Source organism: Phyllobates terribilis, unplaced genomic scaffold, assembly GCF_046119375.1.
Source record: "Phyllobates terribilis strain yellow unplaced genomic scaffold, ASM4611937v1 Scaffold_3__8_contigs__length_932513732, whole genome shotgun sequence".
In the NCBI taxonomy this organism is placed as follows: Eukaryota; Metazoa; Chordata; class Amphibia; order Anura; family Dendrobatidae; genus Phyllobates; species Phyllobates terribilis.
In genome coordinates this window covers 712,038,070-712,059,735 of record NW_027362763.1, presented here as the reverse complement: position 1 = coordinate 712,059,735, position 21,666 = coordinate 712,038,070, and the positions used below count along the sequence as shown (strand labels likewise).

General features: G+C 42.5%; 1 protein-coding gene across 1 annotated transcript in view; it reads right to left on the bottom strand.

Moving 5' to 3' along the window:
* Nucleotides 1–1,717: 1,717 nt before the first annotated feature.
* PKDCC (protein kinase domain containing, cytoplasmic) overlaps nt 1,718–21,666 on the bottom strand; it is a 127,403-nt gene continuing 107,454 nt past the window's right edge. Inside the window, exons 6-7 of the mRNA XM_073673309.1 lie at nt 4,794–4,967; nt 1,718–2,595 (exon numbers count right to left, since the gene is read on the bottom strand). Coding sequence (XP_073529410.1) covers nt 2,510–2,595; nt 4,794–4,967 — 260 coding nt within the window. The 3' untranslated portion in view covers nt 1,718–2,509. The remainder of the gene's footprint in view (nt 2,596–4,793; nt 4,968–21,666) is intronic.

Sequence of the window (21,666 nt, the reverse complement as noted above, 5' to 3'; positions counted from 1 at the left end):
TTGGGGCTGGACCCCCAGTGATCAGAAAGTTGTCCCCTTTCTCATGAATAGAGGATATCCTTCAAACATGTTGCCTATTCCTTTAAATGGGCACCATATAATACTATATGTTCCCTTTAGCAGCCTCGAGTTTCCCCTAGTTAATCTGCTGACCACTGGGGGCTTAACAAACCAGTTGATCTCTGAGAAGGATTAATTTCATATGTGATTTATATTTGGTTCAAATGTTTTTGGTACAAGAGTAGTGATTACTTTGGTATATATTAAATATAACATTCATGCATTGGTTTAGTTTTATTTTTTTTTGCTTTGTTTTGTTTGTTTTTTTAGTAGGAAGCCATAAACTTTGTTGATTATTCCCTGTATAAGTCCATTTTATATTATCAGTGAGGTACTTTCCTTAAACAAGGTTGAGCCATATGGCTTAGAGAAAGACAGAGAGCAAGAGAGTGGGGAAGCATGTAAAGAGAAAATAAGTAGATGTCTCAAAAGATTTTTGAAGTTTATCAAGATGTGTGATGTTTTCAATTTCTTCATAGACACATATAGGACATACTGTATGTTAACTTAAAGCCATATGAATTCAAGTTCAAATCCCAAAACCTTAACCACAGACCAGCCTTAGAGGCACCTTAAAGGCAACCTGTTACTGGATTCATGCTGCCCAAATCGCAGGCAGCATAATTCCGAATTGGACTGCACAGTTGCAGCTGGAGAAAATGTAGTTCAAAGAAAACATAGTTTGAAAAGCCGGTCGGGAACGATGAAGAAAGTCCAGACTAGTCCAATGATGTACCCCTGCCAGCTTCTCCCCATGTCAGGTGATTGACAGGCCTTTCTATTTGTGTGCATAGGGAGAGACCTGTCAATCACTTAAAGCGGGTCGGCCTGGGGCTGCACTTAACTAGTCATGTTTTTATCTATGGTCCCCGGCGGCCTGTCAAACTTTGTTGCATTTGAAACACCGCTGCATTTTAGAGGAAGACATACCTGGATGCAATCGAATCACGGGCAGCATGAATCTAGTGACAGGTTCCCTTTATTGTGACCATACACATTAGACTTATGTTGGTAAACCAGTCATTTGTGGTAGGAAAGGCCAATCATCTAATATCTACCACATGCTCAACTTATATTCGTACAGGAAAGGTTGAGGGGAAAAACAGATAAATAAATTTGTTCTTGAACTGAGCATTCATATTTTTAGGGAGTTTGGCTACATTTGAATGGCAGAAATCTAGATTATTTTTTTTACTCTAATGTTTTGAAATAAATGTTATTGGCAAAATTATAGAGGGATGGACATACTTTGCAGCCTTGAAGAAGGCATAAATACATAAAGTGAGAAAATTGAAACAAGAGAACTGAAGAAGAAAGAGTGATTGAGCAGAGAAGGACAAGAGAGAAGCCTGTGCTAGGTACCAGCCTTCTATACATAATTGCTGGTTAATAAGTCCTTATGTATCAAACAAGTTGATTTTCTTGATGGCTAATGGTGGCCATTTCATATTTAACCTTTGTAATTTGTTTATTGAGTACTTGATTTACATCTTCAACATGTAAGATTACTTGCTATTAGTAATGAGCGAGCATGCTCGTTACTCGAGATTCACGAGCATGCTCGGGTGTTTTCCCGAGTATCTTCAATGGTGCTCGGGTGTTATGTTTTAGTCACTCTGTGCTCATGATTTGCGACTGTTTGACAGCTTTCATACTTGTGAGGAATTTCCTGTTTCTTAGGCATTCCTCACATGTATTAAAGCAGTCAAAGAGTCGCAAATCATGAGCACGGAGTGACTAAAACATAACACCCGAGCACGCTGAAGATACTCGGCAAGCATCCAAGCATGCTCGCCGAAAGGGTTAACAGAACATACTCGCACATCACTACTTGCTATGTATCTTAAAGTCGTAGCTGCTTTTATTAAGCACTGAGACCATTTGTCCTATGAAATAGTTTTATACCTCTTTGGAAGTCTTGAAACATATGAGCTATGGCTTTGTTTTGCTGGAATCCTCATGAATCAACATCTTATATTAAGATGTTTTATAATTAAAATCTCATAATTTACAATTAAAGTAGCACATATTTATAATATAAAAATAATTACTCATCCCTGTAGAAAAAAAAAAGGAAATATTTCACACTGGATATAAATTGCCAGTGTACCATTGAAGAGTCACACAGAGTTAAAAAGCCAGCAGCCTACTGACATTGGTGCACTTGAACCAATCCAAATGTCATTCTTCTTCACCGCAGAAATAACACTATGTACAGTTTAAAGATAATCACCATATTCATTATCTTCATTTCTAACAGTGTATCACATTTTTTGTCTTTTAAAATCACATTTAGAAAAAAGAAATTGCTGACTTATTGCACATCCACCCTGGTAAATTCAGGTAAATTTGAACAGCACTCTAGAAATTAGAATGAAAATTAGAATGAATATTAGTGCATTTTTCTCCAATTCATTCCATACTAATGACCTTACTAGAACCACTTTGGTCAAACTGTTATTTTCAGGTAGGTTATTTTGTTTTCATCGGGCACAAAATTTCTAGAGCCTGTTTTGAAGAAGACAAGTTGTCGCCCTAAGAAAAAAAAAGAGAGATAAAAATCAACAAAGCAATATGACAACATTTTAAAATATTGTTTTGGTAGAGAAAACTAAAAACAAATCATATTTTTGATCTAACCTAAGAAAACCAACAATTCATCACCCACAATCACTTCATCCAGAGTGCTCAGTGACTTGAGCAAACTATGTCAGTAGAACCAATTGAAAAAAAGCTAGTACTCCGTCCTTCTTGAGAAAACTCAGTGTTTATTGCACCTTTATTCCATATGTGGTAAAACCACTGAAACACAGATGCTCTAACAACTGACGCATTTCAGAAGTAAACTTCCTCATACATATATAAAAAGAAGTTTACTCCATCCTTCTTGGGAAAACTCAGTATTTATGGTAACTTTATTCCATATGAGCTAAAACCACCAAAACACAAATCCTCAAACACTGACGCGTTTCGGAAGTTAACTTGCTTATTCATACATATAAATAAGGAAGTTTACTTTCGAAATGCGCACTCTGTCCTTCTTGAGAAAACTCAGTTTATTTTAACTATTTCATATGTGCTAAAACCACTGAAACACAGATCCTCAAACTGCTAACGCGTTTCAGAAGTAAACTTCCTTATTCATAGTAATGAATAAGGAAGTTTACTTCTCAAATGCGCACTCCATCCTTCCTGAGAAAATTTTTAATTTTATTCCATATGTGCTAAAACCACTGAAACACAAGTCCTCAAATATATGACGCGTTTGGAAAGTAAACTTCCATATTGGTAACTCCTAAGGAAGTTTATTTCTGAAATGAGTGAGATGTTTTAGGATCTGTGTTGCAGTGGTTTTAGCACATATGGAATAAAGTTACAAGAAATAAAAAAAATTTTGCAAGAAGGACATAGTGCAGGGTTTTTCTCACTTAATCCATATTTTTAGTTACAATTTTTAAACTTGCACCCAAATAGAGGAATTTTTGCACGTAGGCATCATCCAGGTTTTTTTTTTTCCTCCGTCTTGATAATTCTTTTGAGGACCAAAGCTACCCTGTCGTGCCCCAGATGTTAGTTCCCGCCTTAACAAGGGTGGTACCCAAGTGTGCCTTTTGACATATCCCTCAAAAAAAAAACCTCCCGACGCGTTTCTTTTTCCTTACAGAAAATTCATCGGAGAGTATGTTTTTTGCGTTTTGGGGACGCACTAACAAATGCAAAGAGCATAGGTGACTCAGTGCTGATAAAGTGCAAAAGTGACTAAAAATCGAATTACTGAGTCTCACAGTGGTGAGTATTCATTATACTGGTGCAGAATGCTGCAACCACATTGTAAAAAAATGTATAGGGAGATAGTCCCACACATCCACTGGATAGGGCGGGAGCTAACATCTGGGGCACGACAGGGTAGCTTTGGTCTTCAAAAGAATTATCAAGACGGAGGAAAAAAAACCTGGATGATGCCTACGTGCAAAAATGGGTGAGAGCTACACATTTTCTTTTTCATAAGCACAATAGCACTTTAGATTATAGTTTATGTTAGTTAACATTTCGGACGAGACGTGTTTTGCAGTGAAGGGAGATTGCTATATCCTCAGAGTCACTTTGCATCCGTATGTTAATGGGGATTAAGGAAGTATTGGATTTATGTATATCAGTTTTATGAATATTAATAAAGGTTATGTATTTTATAACTTAGCTTTCAAGTAACCTATATTTTCAAACTATATTTAGTATTTCTTTAGTTATGTAAAATTGACAGTCGTAAAACCAATTTTGAAATGAAGAATCAGAAATAATGACTTTCTTGTGCTCAGGTGCTGAGAGCTGCTGGATTTCTGCTCAGCTTCAATTACACAATCAATCCTTCTTCACATTCACATTTATTTTAACCTATCTTTCAGGAAAGTGTTGTATGTTTTTCTTCCCAAGATACTTGAACTGGGCACCGATTCCATAGTCTGCATCCAAGTCAATGACTTCTGCAGTGACAAAGAGGAATTCTCACCTTTTCTTGTTAGCTGGTTCATTCTTTGGGTCAAATGTTTTTGATTTTCAAAAATACTTGATGTCTACAAGATTTTAAAATTGGCCTGTATCACATTTAGTTCATCTACAAAGTTTTTTTTTGTTTGCAAGACTCTTCGAAATCCGAGCAAATGAACTCAACATATCTATAATGACCACTACAGCCCAAAAAAATGACATATATATATATATTTAGATATTTTTACCTGTCCATGTTGTCTGATTTGTCCAAATAAAAGCTTGACACTGTGAATGGCTCTCACAAACTTCTATTGCTTCATTTATATCAAATACTGAAAGGAGACATCCATTATGATGGTAAGATGGCCAACATCTGTAGTCTTCATCAACTATCGAAACGTCTTGCATTTCCCTATATTCTGAATGACAAAAAAAGATTTGTGAATTTTTCTGGTTACAAAAATACAAATAAATGAAAAAAAAAAAAACTTTTGCAAATAAGTAAAAATGCTAACTAATTTATTTAAAAAAACTCAAATACAGTATATTTATATATAATCATTACCATGAATTACCATTAACTTCTGAAATTAAATGGTAGCTGGTGGTAGATTTAGTAAATAGTTTAGGCTTCTCATACTCATTTGAGAACTGTTAAGAACTGTTGTAAAGCGTTTATAGAAGGGGTCAGACTGTGTTTCCATATCCTTTAAATTTTCATGCTATACATAAAATTGTGACATGTTCCCAGTGGTGTAACCTGAACCTCACAGGTCCAAAATTTCCACCAGCGTCCCTAACTATCACTGCTACTCTTTAACAGCATTAGATTTATGATATGGGCCAAAGGAACTTTTTGTCTTTCCCCTAGGCTCCAGTGCCCGAATGCAACTGCAACCCTTGTACCCACAATAGTTTCACCCCTACTTATAAGTGTACTATCATCTAATTATTCCCTATAAATGAAAATTAAATGACTGCAGGAAGAATGAGCACCAACATATTGCACATATACCAACAGCTGTTCCGGCTCATTTCTTTGGTTTTGCTTTAGTTTTTTGCACTTTGTACATACAGGGGTGTGGCTACTCATTTTTGGTCTCAGCATTTTGCTTTGTTTTGATTTTCACAGGCAGGTGCAAAACAGCCAGATTTGTGTCCTATTCTGCCCCATCTATTTTGAGGTCTGCTGACAAAGGCGTGAACAACAAGAGTTCAGGGCAATCCCGATTGGGTACACCATGTCCCCGCGGGCCACACAGGAGCGCCAACAGGAGGTTAGGGAGGTGAATAAGTGGCTAAAGAGTTGGTGCAAGGCAGAAGGGTTTGGGTTCATGGAGAACTGGGCCGACTTCGCGGTCGGCTACAGGCTCTACCGTAGGGACGGGCTGCACCTCAATGGGGAGGGTGCAGCGGTGCTGGGGAAGAAGATGGCTAATAGGTTGGAGGAGTTTTTAAACTAGAGACGGGGGGGGAAACCAAGGAAATAGGTGGGATGTGAGGCAAGAAAGGGGGAAGGGGAGAAGTGAATATAATGAGGGTGGATAGGGGGGTGGGGATAGTACAGTTAGATCGTTAGAGAAGAATAGGATGCTAAATAACCCCATAGTTTTATCTTGCATGCTGAAAAACGCAAGAAGCCTGACCAATAAGGCGGATGAGCTGCGGGCGCTTATATCGGAGGAGAGGTATGACATCGTAGGTATAACAGAGACTTGGCTAGATGATAGCTACGACTGGACGGTAAATTTATTAGATTATAGTTTATTTAGAAGGGACCGGAAACAGGGGAAAGGCGGAGGAGTCTGCTTATATGTAAAGTCATGTCTAAAACCCAGACTAAGGGAAGATATAGGAGAGGGAGAAGAGGGGGTCGAGTCCATGTGGGTAGAGATAGAGGGGGCAAAAAATAATAATACAATATTACTATGGGTCTGCTATAAGCCACCCAATATAACAGAGGAGAATGAGAATCTGCTATTAGGACAAATAGACAAAGTAGCAAAACATAATGAAGTGATTGTAATGGGGGATTTCAACTACCCGGATATTGACTGGGAAACAGAAACCTGTAGATCTCAGAAAGGAAAAAGGTTCTTGACAAATATTAAGGATAATTATCTCTCCCAACTAGTGCAGGAACCAACGAGAGGGAAGGCCGTGTTGGACTTAATATTGACTAATAGGCCTGATAGAATAACTGAGGTACAGATAGGGGGGCACCTAGGTAATAGCGACCATAGTATTATCGACTTCAAAATGCCCTTCAGTAGGGTTATCAATAAGGGAACAACAAAAACATTAAACTTTAGGTGGGCGAAGTTTGATCAGCTGAAAGAAAGCCTTCAACTTATTGACTGGGACAAAGTTCTTAATCAAAGGAATACGAATAGTAAATGGGAAACCTTCAAAAGAATTCTGAATACTCAGTGCGAAAGGTATATACCGTATGGGAATAAAAGGGCCAGAAATAAGAGGAAACCAATATGGTTGAACAAGAACGTAAAAGGGGCGTTAAATAGCAAAAAAGAGGCATTCAAGAGATTAAAACAGGAAAACAGTAAGGAGGCACTAATGTGTTACAAGGAAAAAACGAAAACCTGTAAAAAACAAATAAAAATAGCGAAGGAGGAAACAGAGAAACGTATTGCTAGGGAAAGTAGATCAAATCCCAAACTGTTCTTTACGTATATAAATAGTAAAAGGATTAAATCGGATAATATTGGACCGATAAAAAGTGAGGAAGGCAAAATCATAGAGAAAGATGAGGATAAAGCTAATCTATTAAATAATTTATTTTCGACAACTTTCACAAAGGAAATAGAACTAACAGGAGAAATGAGAAGTGACAAGCTTAATCCTCCACTAAGTATGACAAATCTAACCCAAGCTGGGGTACAGAAACGCCTCAGTAACATTAAAATAAACAAATCACCAGGACCTGATGGCATACACCCACGGGTACTAAGGGAACTAAGTAATGTGATAGACAGACCGTTATATCTTATATTTAAGGACTCTGTTGAGACTGGGTCTGTGCCACTTGATTGGCGACAGGTGAATGTAGTGCCAATATTCAAAAAGGGAGCGAAAAGTGACGCCGGAAACTATCGGCCGGTGAGTCTGACGTCCGTTGTGGGCAAAATTTTTGAAAGCTTCATTAAAGAGGCAATTACGGAGCATCTTGATGCTAATAATCTTTTAATCCCGAACCAACATGGATTCATGAGGAATCGCTCCTGCCAAACAAACCTGATTGACTTCTACGAGGAGGTTAGCTCTCGAGTAGATCAGGGGGAACCAGTGGATGTCGTGTATCTCGACTTCTCAAAAGCGTTCGATAGCGTGCCACATAATAGGTTGGTATACAAAATGAGAATGATGGGGCTGGGGGAAAATGTCTGCAAGTGGGTAGCTAACTGGCTAAAGGATAGAAGGCAGAGGGTGGTTATAAATGGAATATACTCAGATTGGGTAAGCGTCACTAGTGGGGTACTACAGGGGTCTGTACTAGGCCCAATGTTATTTAATATCTTTATTAACGACATAGTCAACGGGATAAATAGTAAAATATCAATATTTGCAGATGACACAAAGTTATGTAAAACAATTAATACAAAAGAGGACAGTGCAGACCTACAGAGGGATTTGGATAAGCTGGGTATGTGGAGCATTAAATGTCAAATGAGGTTTAACGAGGAGAAATGTAAGGTCATACATATGGGAAGAAAAAATGGAAGTCACCAGTACTCACTGAATGGGAAATCATTGGGGAATTCAGAGATGGAGAAGGACTTGGGCATCTTGATTGATAGCAAACTAAATTGGAGTGCCCAAAGTCAGGCCGCTGCTGTAAGGGCAAACAGGGTAATGGGATGTATCAGAAGATGTATAGCTGCAAAGGATGAGAACATTGTTCTTCCACTGTACAAAGCACTGGTCAGACCACACTTGGAATACTGTGCTCAGTTATGGGCCCCAATATATAGAAAGGATATAAATGAGCTTGAAAAGGTACAAAGGAGGGCAACAAAATTAATAAGGGGCATGGAAGGACTGCAATACCCAGAGAGGTTGGCAAAACTAGGACTATTCAGCCTGGAAAAGAGAAGGTTGAGGGGGGACATAATAAATGTGTACAAATATGTTAGGGGACAGTATAGAGACCTTGCCAGGGATTTGTTCAAAAGGAGGAATATTACGGTAACAAGAGGGCATTCACTAAGACTGGAAGAGAAAAGGTTTCAGCACCAGCATAGGAAGGGGTTCTTTACGGTAAGAGCAGTGAGAATATGGAATTCACTGAGTGAGGAGACGGTAATGTCGGATTCACTACACCAGTTCAAGCGGGGACTGGATGCATTTCTAGATACCAGGCAGATTTCAGCATATACTTAAAAATAAAATAAAATAGTAGGTTGATACAGGGATTTATTCTGACTGCTGGTTTCAGAGTCGGGAGGGAATTTTTCCTCAGGTGAAGATTGGCCAAATCATTTGGGGTTTTTGCCCTCCTCTTTATCAACTTTAGCAATTACAGAACTAACAGGTCTAACTTGATGGACGCAAGTCTTTATTCGGCTTTACAAACTATGTTACTATATATGTTACTATGTCGTGGTCAGATGGCTTTTACACTGTTTTGATCAAAATAGTGTCTATTTACTTTTTTACTTACTGCAGGGTAGTTTTTCATTTTGATTTATTTTATGACTTGTCTATTCCCTCTGAACAGGTAGAACCCAGTTTTCTCTTGACCGCCCTGCTCTTTACTTATCGTCATTTTTGGGATCTTTGGTCTAGATAACTCACAGTCGTTATCAAACAACTCTATACAACCCCCAACTTACCACTCACTTGAGTGAATAGGGTTGAACTACAATGCTAGATGAAATCTATGAACAAGAGTGGCACTGTTTCAGAAGAAAAATGCTTTTCTAATCTCAGAAATATGTAAATGCTTGAAAAAAAATGATAATACGTAACTGAGCACAAATATAACCCTGTCCCCTCTTAGTGATTATATGACTAAAGATCACATGGTTTTTAATAGAATATTGCTGACAGCAAAAATAATATTTTTTTAGGTTTCTATATAAAAAAACCCACATTTTTATATTTTTTTAAAATTTCACTTAAATCATTTTTGCAGATACATTTCTTTAAAGAACCATGCAATATTGGCAAGATTTTCCTTTTACAAATTGTCCATATTCTGTAGCTAGTATAGTATAAGCTGGCTGCTGACCAGAACTTTCTTATGCACCCGAGAACAAATTTTCCATAGACGTACTGTACATAATAAATTAACACGAGCTGCAAATTAGCCAAAGCGCTGACATCAGCTCAAGATATCTTAATGCCTGATAAACAGTCCATGGGCGAATTAGGGTGAAATTTGTTTTCAATGGTCTATAAGTATGTGCCCTCTATCCCTTGATAAAAGTAAAATGAATGTCTCAAGCTCTGCCCACGGAAAGTAATCACAGCGACTTGAGATCCCCCTCACACTTCAGAGCAGCACGGTCTTAATCTCTGATGTAAGAAAGTAACAAGTCCAATAAACTCTCTTAATTAACTGAAATTTCCTAAGACTTTCATTAATAGATCACAAGGAGGACAACGTGGAGCATGTCACTTAGTTTCCTCGCCCTCCTTTTCTGTATTAATATATTACCAGCTGGTCTTGGCTGCCGTTCAGTCTCCGATGGATTTAAAAACCACCCTCTTGTTCCCTGTTCACAGCTTCTTCAACTTCATTGGCCATCACTGAGCTTCCTTTATTTTCCCAAACCATCAGTGAATTAATCACTTTTAAATATAACAACTTAGCTCATTTATAAACATGCGATACCGTTGTAATAACTCAGTCGAAGCAGAGATGTATCTAGGTTTTCAGGCACCCGGGGCAAGAATTCAGCTTATGCCCCCCCCACACACACACACCCTTCTCAATCTGTTTGAGTAGTTGTGATGAGACTGCTTATATGCTGACGAGCTGCTTTTCCTGATTCTCTCAATGTTCTGTGAAATACTACTGCCCCTGCTTCACCGAAAAGAAAAAAGAGAAGCTAGTTGTCATGTGACTGTACTGTACGTATGAAAATTGCATATGAGTGGTCATGTGATGACTGCTGGAACCAGCAAGCAGAGCTAAGTCCTGACAGTGAGCATATTATACACTGTTAGGATTGAACATGCTAAAGTGGTTAATGTTATATTTAAAAGAGAGTCCAGGTTTGTGATGAAAGTTTGGAGTCACTCTAGGTGACTGCACATTTCTAAATGCTCACAACGCACGCTCCACATAATGTCAGGATCCTCTGATGTCGGCGGCAAGAGTGAATAGTCATGTGAGTGCAAGTAAGCAATTTGCATACTTCCGGCCACATTCTAACTAGACATGTCAGGCCTCGCTCAATTCACTTGTATTGAGCGAGACCACGCATGTCTAGTTGGCACGTGACTGCTTGTATGCAAATCGCATACTTGCAGTGCATAACCTCTTGCTCTCACCGCTCGTACCAGAGATTCCTGGCAGCATGAAATGAGTTCTCTGTAAGGATTCAGAAGTCTGCAGTTTAACATTGTAACTGCTGATTTTCATCACAAACTTGGACAACCCCTCATCGAATAAATAAGACATAAATAGAAACCTAGTAACTCTTAACTTGTCAGACAGCACAACACTTTATTTAGAGAGTGGCCGATTCCCACTCCAGGGGACGGAAAAATGCAGCCGCCGAGGAGACAAGTTGGACCGACGCATCAGGTGGCCCGATGGCTCTCCACCTAGATACGCCCTTGATCAAAGGATTAATATTTTTCATGTAACATGGACCATACAAACCACACAGCAAGGGGTTGTGCAAAAGTAAATAGTTCTGTTACGCCCAAGTTTATGAAGGTCGAAATTTCATACTCACTGTACTGTATGACCCCCTAATCCAGTGTTTTAATGAGGACATATAACAACTCCACTACAATGGCCCTTACATCTAGTAAGGGGTTCTTATTTCGACCATGTTTTCCATAAATTTTAAGGTGCGTAAAGATAACTAACATGAGATTGTCATTGACCTCGTTTACGAGCCATACGATGAATAGAAGTCTCAGCAGATATAGGAATTTTAAGATGTTTTTGAGTATTTACATGTGTACCTTAGGAATTTTTGTACTTGTAACATTTTATTGTCTTGAAAGTGTATGTTTTCTCAAAGACAAACAGACACCGGTTTTGTTTGCCACAGCGCTTGATTAGATCTTATGTACCCAACGACATAAGACTATCTTAGAATATATCTTAGAAAAAAATTATAAAAAAACGAAATCAAGAAATATTTAATAAATAGAGGCCCAAAAGAGCATTCTTTGCTCATAATCTGGTGCACAATAAGGAACAATATTAAGCTCTGCATTGGAACTTATATATAGGTCAACAGTTATATGATAAATATTTCCCCTAGAAGCTCTGTGATTCTGGAGGGAACTCGATCTGATATTCAGTACTGTGTAAAAGTTTTAGACAGGTGTGGAAAAAATGCTGCAAAATAAGAACGTTTTCAAAAATATAAGCGTTAATAATTTATATATGTACATCTATTAACATAATGCAAAGTGAATGAACTAAACGAAAATCTAATTCAAATCAATATTTGGTGTGACCACTCTTTGCCTTCAAACAACATCAAAGCATCAATTCTTCTTGATCACTGGATTGCAGTTTTTTAAGGAACTCTGCAGGAAGGTCATTCCAAACATCCTTGAGAACTAACCACAGATCTTCTGTGGATGTTGCCTCTTCAAATAATCCCGGACAGACTCGATGTTGTTGAAATCAGGGCTCTGTGGGGCCGGATCATCACTTCCAGGACTTCTTGTTCTTCTTTACTCTGAAGATAGTTGTTAATGACATTGGCTGTATATTTGGAGTCATTGTCCTTCTGCAGAATAAATTTGGAGCCTAATCAGATGCCTCTCTGATGGTATTGCATCATGGATAAGTATATTCCTGCATTTGTCAGCATTGAGGACACCAAGAAGTGGGCAACTTTAAGGACTGTAGAAGTTGGTCAAGAAAACTTTGTGCAGCAGATGAAAGACGTGTCCATGTCTATCTTCCTTAGAAGTCTGATGATGTTCAACAGTGCCATCAGCTCAGAACTGGAAGAAACCAATAGGATTGAGTTACATCCATCCATTGTTTGAAGAAGTCTGACCATAAGATGCCTTCATGGTAGAATTAAGTCCAGAGACCATACCTTCATCGTAGAAACAAGGCTGTTATGGGGGCGGTTGCAGACAACTTTAATTTAATGGAACGCAACCGACCCCGGGGTCCGCGATGCAGCCTGGAGGACTGCTGCCGAACACTTTCCGGGTAGAAAGTAAAATAACCAACTTAAATATAAAACCCTTCCGTGTTGCTGCACACGGTAATGGGTATAGCGGTTCGCTCAATCTCCGTTAACAGCACAGGAGATGTGCGACCGGGAAACTAACGGGTATAGCGGTACGCTTGATCTCCATTAACAGCACGGGAGATGTGCGACCGGGAAACTATCTGTAGTCCTGTTACAGCACAGGGACTACAGTGGCGGCGCTAGGATGCGTGTGTGACTACGCCAACGGGTACACGTGCCCCCAGCCGGCGTACTACCGGACTGATGGGCTCAACTCCACGTGGCGAACTGGCGTTAGCCATGCACAGGACGTCTGCAGGCTACTCGGGGTGATAGGCGACCCCTTTGGCTGAGCCAGGCTGCCAGACGAAGCTACCTGCATTTATGGCGCTAACCTGCCTCTATGGAGTTAAACCTGCCTATGCGACCTGTGCTAATCAGCCGAGCGAACTCTGGCTTCGGTTGGCCACGGAGTGAACAGCTAGGGAGCACGTGGAACAGAGTTGTCCACACAGCGGCATCACTTGCTCAAATGATCTGAGCGCGCCGCCATGTTTGTGAACGGGCCTTTTAAAGATTAAGCCCTGCCCCACTGTTGCACCATTGGTGACGACACCTGTGACCAATCAGGCGGTGCCAAGTCACCGGATCAGCTGGTTCCTGAACCACCAATCACGGTCCGCCACGTCACGGGCATGCTCAGTGCGGCGCATCTCGGACTTAGGCTGCCAGAGCCCTGACTCCCTCCGCAAACCTATACTTCATAGTGCTAGGGACAAACACCTGAGATACAATCCGAGTATCTCGTGCACTAGCTAGGCGTTGGGACTGAAGGAAATGCTGTGCAACATCAGCCTTGGCTGGACCTGAATGGGAAACCACAGAATCCTCAGATGGCTCTGAACCCATTTCAGATCCAGCAAATGCCCGACGTCTAACAAGGCCACATGACTCAACTATATATGAAAGTAGAGGAACTGGGATGCAGAAAAATGGCAGTAGGTGCTCTGGATTGATGAGTCAAAAAGTGAAATATTTATCTGTAACAAAAGGCATTTTGTTCTTGAAGTGCTGGAAAGTGGTCCAATAATGATTGTCTGCATGTAACAGTGAAGCATGGTGGAGGGTTCCTGCAAGTTTGGAGCTGCATTTCAGAAAATTGAGTTGAGGATCTTGTAAGGATTAATGGTGTCTTCAATGCTGAGATAAATATTAATCATGCGATACTCCAAATTCATTTTTTAGCTGGACAGTGCCCCCAAGAACAAAGATTTGTGGTTAGTCATTCATAATATTTAGAATAACCTCCCTGCCAAGTTCCTTCAAAAACTATGTGCGTGAATACCCAGAAAAATTGATGCTTTGATGTTGTTTTGAAAGTAAAAGGTGTTCACATCTAATATTGATTGGGTTTAAATTTCTCTTTTGTTCACTCACTTTGCACTTTGCTAATATGACAATTATATATACAGTTATATGAAAAAGTTTGGGCACCCTTATTAATCTTAAGCTTAATGTTTTATAAAAATTGGTGTTTTTGCAACAGCTATTTCAGTTTGATATATGTAATAACTGTTGGACACAGTAATGTTTCTGCCTTGAAATGAGGTTTATTGTACTAACAGAAAATGTGCAATCTGCATTCAAACAAAATTTGACAGGTGCATAAGTATGGGCACCCTTATCATTTTCTTGTTTTAAATACTCCTACCTACTTTTTACTGACTTACTAAAGCACTTTTTTTTGGTTTTGTAACCTCATTGGGCTTTGAACTTCATAGCCAGGTGTATGCAATCATGAGAAAAGCTACTTAAAGTGGCCACTTGCAAGTTGTTCTCCTGTTTGAATCTCCTCTGAAGAGTGGCATCATGGGCTCCTCAAAACAACTGTCACATGATCTGAAAACAAAGATTATTCAACATAGTTGTTCAGGGGAAGGATACAAAAAGCTGTCTCAGAGATTTAACCTGTCAGTTTCCACTGTGAGGAACATAGTAAGGAAATGGAAGAACACAGGGACAGTTCTTGTTAAGGCCAGAAGTGGAAGGCCAAGAAAAACATCAGAAAGGCAGAGAAGAAGAATGGTGAGTAGTGTTGAGCCACCCCCGTAGTGTTCGAGTTCGGTTCGTCGAACACCCGTGTGTTCGCCGAACTGTTCGTCGAACTGTTCGTCGAACACCTTCGAACACCGTTAAAACCAATGGCAGGCAAACAAAAACACATAGAAACACATAGAAAACACCTTCAAAGGTGTCCAAAAGCTGACAAACTGCTCAGAAGACACAACTAACACATGGAAAAGTGACAAGTACATATAGTCATGCGAAAAGAAAAGAGGTGGAGGAGTAAAAGGAGGGGGAGACACAGATATAGGCATGTCATGCCCTTCTAAAATCCAAAAAGTGAGAAGCCGAGACGGCCAGTCCCCTCCTGCTCGTGCCACCTCCGTGTCGCCGGGTTTGTGCCAGAGCCGCGGTGAACCCTGACGGCCAGCCCCCCTCTCCCAATACTGGTGCCTGTCCGCTGGTGGGTCGAGAGAGCCCCCCTGTGGTGGAGGCAGCTCTAAGCTTTTTAATTTAAATTGTCCCTCTAATTTGAATGAATACACTTTAAATCCATTTACAAGGATCTATTGGAGGGCAAGTCTCATGCCAGCAGCCGCGTAATTCCAGCTCCAGTAGCGTCCACTAAAGCTGCTGCAGTTAAAAAGCTTTTATAAGGATCGAGCTCGGCTGTCCACCGCAAGGCATCCTAGTGCCAGTCCCAGCCCCTATGCCTTGGGGTGCCTCCTGATGCTCTTCACTAAGTATCCCGTGGTCCCGAAGCATTTCCTTTGAAAAAATTAAGTGTCCAAACTACAGGTGGTGTAGCTTGCTTAACAGCCGGGATAATCCGCTGACTACCAGACACTGCTACTAGGCACAAAGTATTTCCTGGGCTAGATGCAGTTAAAAATTTGTAAGTAGATACTCTCGTTGGATGCTGAGAAAGCATTCCATAGAGTCTCCTGGCACGCCATATATGATTCTCTTAAAAAGCTTGGGGTAGGGGTCTAGGGGACCCTTTTATAGGATAGTGATATCTCACTCTCAGATAAGGATGGAGTGTGGATCAGGACCCGACACCTGCATGCATTACACCACATTGCCGTGGGGCAGGGCGACCAATATGCCCCTGAGATGGGCACGACAGTCCCTGTCCCTGGCTGGAGTGGGGGGAGGGAACACTGAGGAAGGGGAACCCTGCAGTGCAGGAGCAGGGAGGAAGCAGTTCCTGGGTGCATTGAGAAGGGAGTATAAAAGGTGGGCACCATCTTAGTTCAGTGCAGAGAAGTCTGAGCAGAAGTGGCAGGGAGCAGGGGCTCTGCATGAGCTCTGCTCCGGAGGCGGGCCTAGTAACAGAGGCCCAGGCCTGCAAGAGGGAGAAGGAAGGAAGAGGAGCGGAGAAGGCTCCAGGAACGAGGAATGAAGGAATCCCAGGGGTGCGGACGGGCGAGTCGCCACCGCACGCCCGAATCCACCTGCGTGGAGGGGTCAGGCCAAAGGGGGAGACCGGTCCCCGAACTAGTGGAGGCAGGAAACGACCCTCAGCTAGAAACCGGAGGCTCTGACATTTTATGTGGCGCAGCCCCTTGCTCCACCCGCTAGGAAGGCACCACATAGGGTCAGGGAAACTGGCGCCAAGTTTACCAAGAGGAGGCCCGAGGCAGCCGGACAGAAGTGTTGGTAAGAAAGGCCAGACAAAGGACACACAAAGGGGGTCCTGTGAAGCGCTCCAAAGTTATCTGGGAGTTGTCTGAGCCCCTCACCTGGTGAGCACAGTACGACGTGGGCAGCCGTTACCTGCAGACGTGGTCTGGATAATAAGAACTGTGAGTAAAGGCCCTGAACTGCATCACTGACTCCGTGTCGTTACTGCTGCTGCCCTGCACCATCACCCCCATCCTCCGCATACACTGCCCTGAGGCTATACTCCTCCCGTGGGGAGTTATGCTACGCTCTGCTGCACCCACAACACCAGCCTTAGCGGTCTGCCCTGTAGCGGCGGTTCACTCTGACCGCAATCCACGGGTGGCGTAGTCGGACATTTAAACATCAAAACCACATAAATAGTTCCGCCACTGGTTTTAACGCCCTGAGCCACGGAACCGGATCGCCGCCACGAAGACTACAACCACCAGCATCCATCAAAAAGGGTCCGGCTCCGGGTGTCCCAAGGCCCAGGGGGTGCGTCAGAACATTTTCATCACCTTTCACAATCACCAATGGGACAAGGCAGGGATGTCCTCTGTCCCCTCTCTTATACATCCTAGTGACGGAGCACCTGCTCTCATCAATTCGCCATAACCCCAATATTAGGTGGATTGAGGTGGGAGGCACCGAGTACAAGTGCTCTCTATTTGCTGATGATGTCCTAGTATATATCACTCAATCACATATATCCATCCCTGCTGTTATGGCTGAAATAGATCACTTTGTTACATGGTAAAATTTTAAAATCAATGCAGCGAAGTCTGAGGCCCTCGATGTCTCCCTCCCTAAATCCATATAGGAGTCCATCCAGTCCAACTTTTCCTTTGCCTGGCCCTCACAGGGTATCAAATACTTAGGAATTCCTATTCATAGAGACCTCTCCCATCTATGTTATCTTAATTTTGGGCCCTTTATTGAACAATTCCATACAGACCACGGTTGGCAAGTTAGAACTGTAAGATTCACTACGTGAACCACTGGTGTTTTGTGGAAAAGCACATGTACACCGCGTTCCAAATTATTATGCAAAAAGTGTTTAGGAGTGATAAGGGAAGAATTTGTTTGTTTGTCAGTTAAACTCATTGATGGTGATGTGTGTCAGGGCTCTTTATATCACTGTAAGCAATTGCAGACACCTGTGCTAATTAGTTTGGCAGGTGTGTCCAATGAAAGGCAAGACTACTTAAGAAGGCTCTCTCACATTATTAAGCAGCCTACATTTTCTGCCAAAATGGGAAAGAAAAAGGATGTGTCGGCTGCTGAGAAGCAACAAATTGTGGAGTGTTTAGGTCAAGGCATGACTACAATCAACATTGTGCGATGATCAGGATGAAGTGTCTTGGCAATCAAGAAGTATGTAGCTGATTCACAGTACACACGTGTGCGTGCTGATAAGGGCAAATTGAGGACTCTTTCCTACAGGCAATTACATCAGGTTGAAAGAGCAGCGGCAAAAAAGCCTTGTCATAGCAGCAGACAAGTTTTTGAAGCTGCTTGTGCCTCCAACGTCCCCCGAACAACAAGATGCAGGGTCCTTCAGAGGTTTGCAGCTGTGCATACGCCATCCTGTCGACCTCCTCTATCCACTTCACACAAGCAGAAACGGCTCCAGTGGGCCAAACATTACATGAAGACTGATTTCAAAACTGTTTTGTTCACGGATGAGTGCCGTGCAGCGCTCGATGGTCCAGATGAATGGAGTGGAGGATGGCTGGTTGATGGACACCCCACGCAAACACGGCTACAGCGCCAACAAGGAGGAGGTGAAGTAATGTTTTGGGCTGGAATCATGGGGAGAGAGATTGTCGGCCCCTTTAGGATCCCTGAAGGCGCTAAAGATGAACTCCATAATGTATGTGGATTTTCTCAAACAGCACTTCCTGCCATGGTTCAAGAAGAAGAACCGTGTATTTCACAGCAAGATCATTTTTCTGCATGATAATGCACCATCTCATGCTGCACATAAAACATCTGCATCTCTGGCTGATATGGGCATAAAAGGGGACAAACTTATGGTGTGACCCCCATGCTCCCCTGACCTCTACCCCATTCAGAACCTTTGGAGCATCATTAAAAGGAGTGTCTATGATGGCGGGAGGCAGTTCACATCTAAGCAACAGCTCTGGGAGGGTATTCTGTCCTCATGCAAAACAATTGAAGCAGAAACCATCCAAAACCTGACAAATTCAATGGACGAGAGAGTTCAGAAGCTCCTTTCGAACAAGGGGTCCTATGTGAAAATGTAACATCACCTAGAATAAAGTTTTGAGTTGAAAACTGTTTGATTTCAATTTCTAACAACCTGCTAATGCTTATAATTTAAAAAATGACCATTTTTTTGGTCTTTATTAAAATGAAAAGGTTGATCGAAAAGTTTGGGGGATCTAAGAGTGTGGCAACCCAGTAGTCATGATTACTTCGAATTCTGACAATATGAGGGTCATGCTGCAGGTAGTGCAGCAAGAAGGCACTTATGTGTCTTGCGCATCTCGGAGCCCCAAAATTATTTTCCGGGCTAGATGCAGCTAAAAATTATTTTTAATTTTAAATCTGGTGAAGCTTATTATAGATGGCCTAATAGGATCAGTGCTGCACACTGCTACAAAGCCCAAATTATTTTCCAGTCAAGATACAGATAAACATGATTAGTAATTTGAAAGCTTAAAACGGTTGGTAGGGTGATTTTAACCAATCATCAAGCTTTTACTCTCCCCAGGATGACACAGGGGTAGAAAAGTCGTTTCGGATCCATGATTTGTTCATCTTTATGAACGTGAGTCTGTCTACATTATCAGTGGAGAGCCGCGTGCGCTTATCTGTCAGCACACCACCAGCAGCGCTGAACACACGTTCAGACAGAACGCTGGCTGCGGGGCATGACAAGATCTCCAAGGCGTAAGTGGCTAGCTCCGGCCATTTATCCAGATTGGAAGCCCAAAAAGAGCAAGGGTCCAGTGACACAGTCGTGGCTTCAATGTTTACTTGGAGATACTCCTGTACCATCGTCTCTAGGCGTTGACTATGTGTCAGACTTCTTGTCTCCTGTGGCCTTGCAAAGGATGGGCTAAAAAAGTGGTGAAATGATTCCGCAAAATTGATGTTACCAGCAGATACTGTGGTTCTGTTACGGTTTGAGTGCTGAACACTTGACGGTCCCACGGTTGGCAAGTTGGAACTGTGAGATTCACTACGTGCACCACTGGTATTTTGTGGAAAAGCACATGTAAGATTCTGCAACAATCTCTGCTGATACTCCTGCATGCGTGCATCCCTTTCTATGGCAGGAATAATTTCTGCAAGTTTACTTTTGTACCGGGGATCTAACAGTGTGGCAACCCAGTAGCCAGGATTATTTCTAATTCTCACAATTCGAGGGTCATGTTGCAGGTAGTGCAGCAAGAAGGCACTCATGTGTGTTGCGCATCCAGGAGCACCAAGTCCCTGTTGTGTTGGTGGCGAGGTAACAATCATGCTTCCTTCCTCTGTCCTCTCCCCCCAACCTCGCACAACAGAAATGTGATCAAGGTCTCCCTCATCTGATGAGTCTTCCATCAGTTCGTCCTCCACTTCTTCCTGGGCTCCTGCACCTTCCTCACTAGTTTGGCTGCTACCATGCGCCCTGGTAAAATCATCTCCCCCACCCTCACATGCCTGCCGCCCTGGTGCTGCCGACCGTCTGGACCTTGCAGATGTTAGCCCTTCCGCATACAACTCCTCCTCCTCTACTTCCTCCACCTCCTCTTGTGCCACCACCTGACTCCGAATTCTGTTTAACATGTGCTCCAGCATGTAAATCACCGGAATAGTCATGCTGATAATGGCATCGTCAGCACTAAACATCTTCGTCGCCATTTCAAAACTGTGCAGAAGGGTGCATAGGTCCCTGATCTGAGACCACTCCTCCAGCGTGATTTGCCCCACCTCTGAATCTCGTTGGCCCAGGCTATACGTCAGAACGTATTGCACCAGGGCTTGTCGGTGCTGCCACAGTCGCTGCAACATGTGCAGAGTTGAATTCCACCGGGTAGGCACATCGCATTTTAGCCGGTAAAGTGGCAGGCCCAACGACTTCTGTAGAGATGTAAGTCGCTGAGCTGCGGGATGCGAACGGCGGAAGTGAGCACACAGCGACCGTGCCCTCTGCAGAAGGCCATCTAGTCTGGGATAGTGGGCTAAAAATTGCTGGACAACCAGGTTCAACACGTGAGCCATACAAGGCACGTGTGTGACATTGCCCCGGCGAAGGGCCGCACCCAGGTTTGCAGCATTGTCGCACACGGCCTTCCCTGGTTTCAGGTCCAGTGGAGACAACCATTCATGAAATTGGTTCTCCAGAGCTGACCACAACTCCTCAGCTGTGTGACTCACATTTCCCAGACATTTCAGTGTAAAAACCGCCTGATGACGTTGAGCCCTACTGCCAGCATAGTAAGGAGGTGTGCAGGATCCCTTCTGCGCAGTTAGAAAGCTTGTGGCATGACGAGACAGGCTTTGGGTGCAGGTGGAAGACCGAGAGGAGGTTGAGGAGGCAGAAGCAGTGGAGGAAAAATGACATAAAGAGGATTGACGCACAACTCGTGGGGACGGCAAGACTTGGACAGCAGCCCCTTGTCCTGCTGTCACCATAGTTACCCAGTGCCCAGTCAGCGACATGTAACGCCCCTGTCCATGCCTACTCGTCCAAGTGTCTGTGGTGAAATGCACCCTGTCACACACAGAGTTTCTCAAAGAAGCGGTGATGTTGTGTGCGACATGCTGGTGGAGCGCAGGCACACCTTTCTTTGAGAAGTAGTGCCGACTGGGCATCTGGTACTGGGGCACTGCGACGGACATAAGGTCTCGAAAATCCTCTGTGTCCACCAGGCGGAAAGGCAGCATTTCTGTAGCCAAGAGCTTGCAGATGGTGAAATTCAACCTCTTAGCTTTCTCATGGCTAGGAGGAAATGGTCTTTTACTTGTCCAC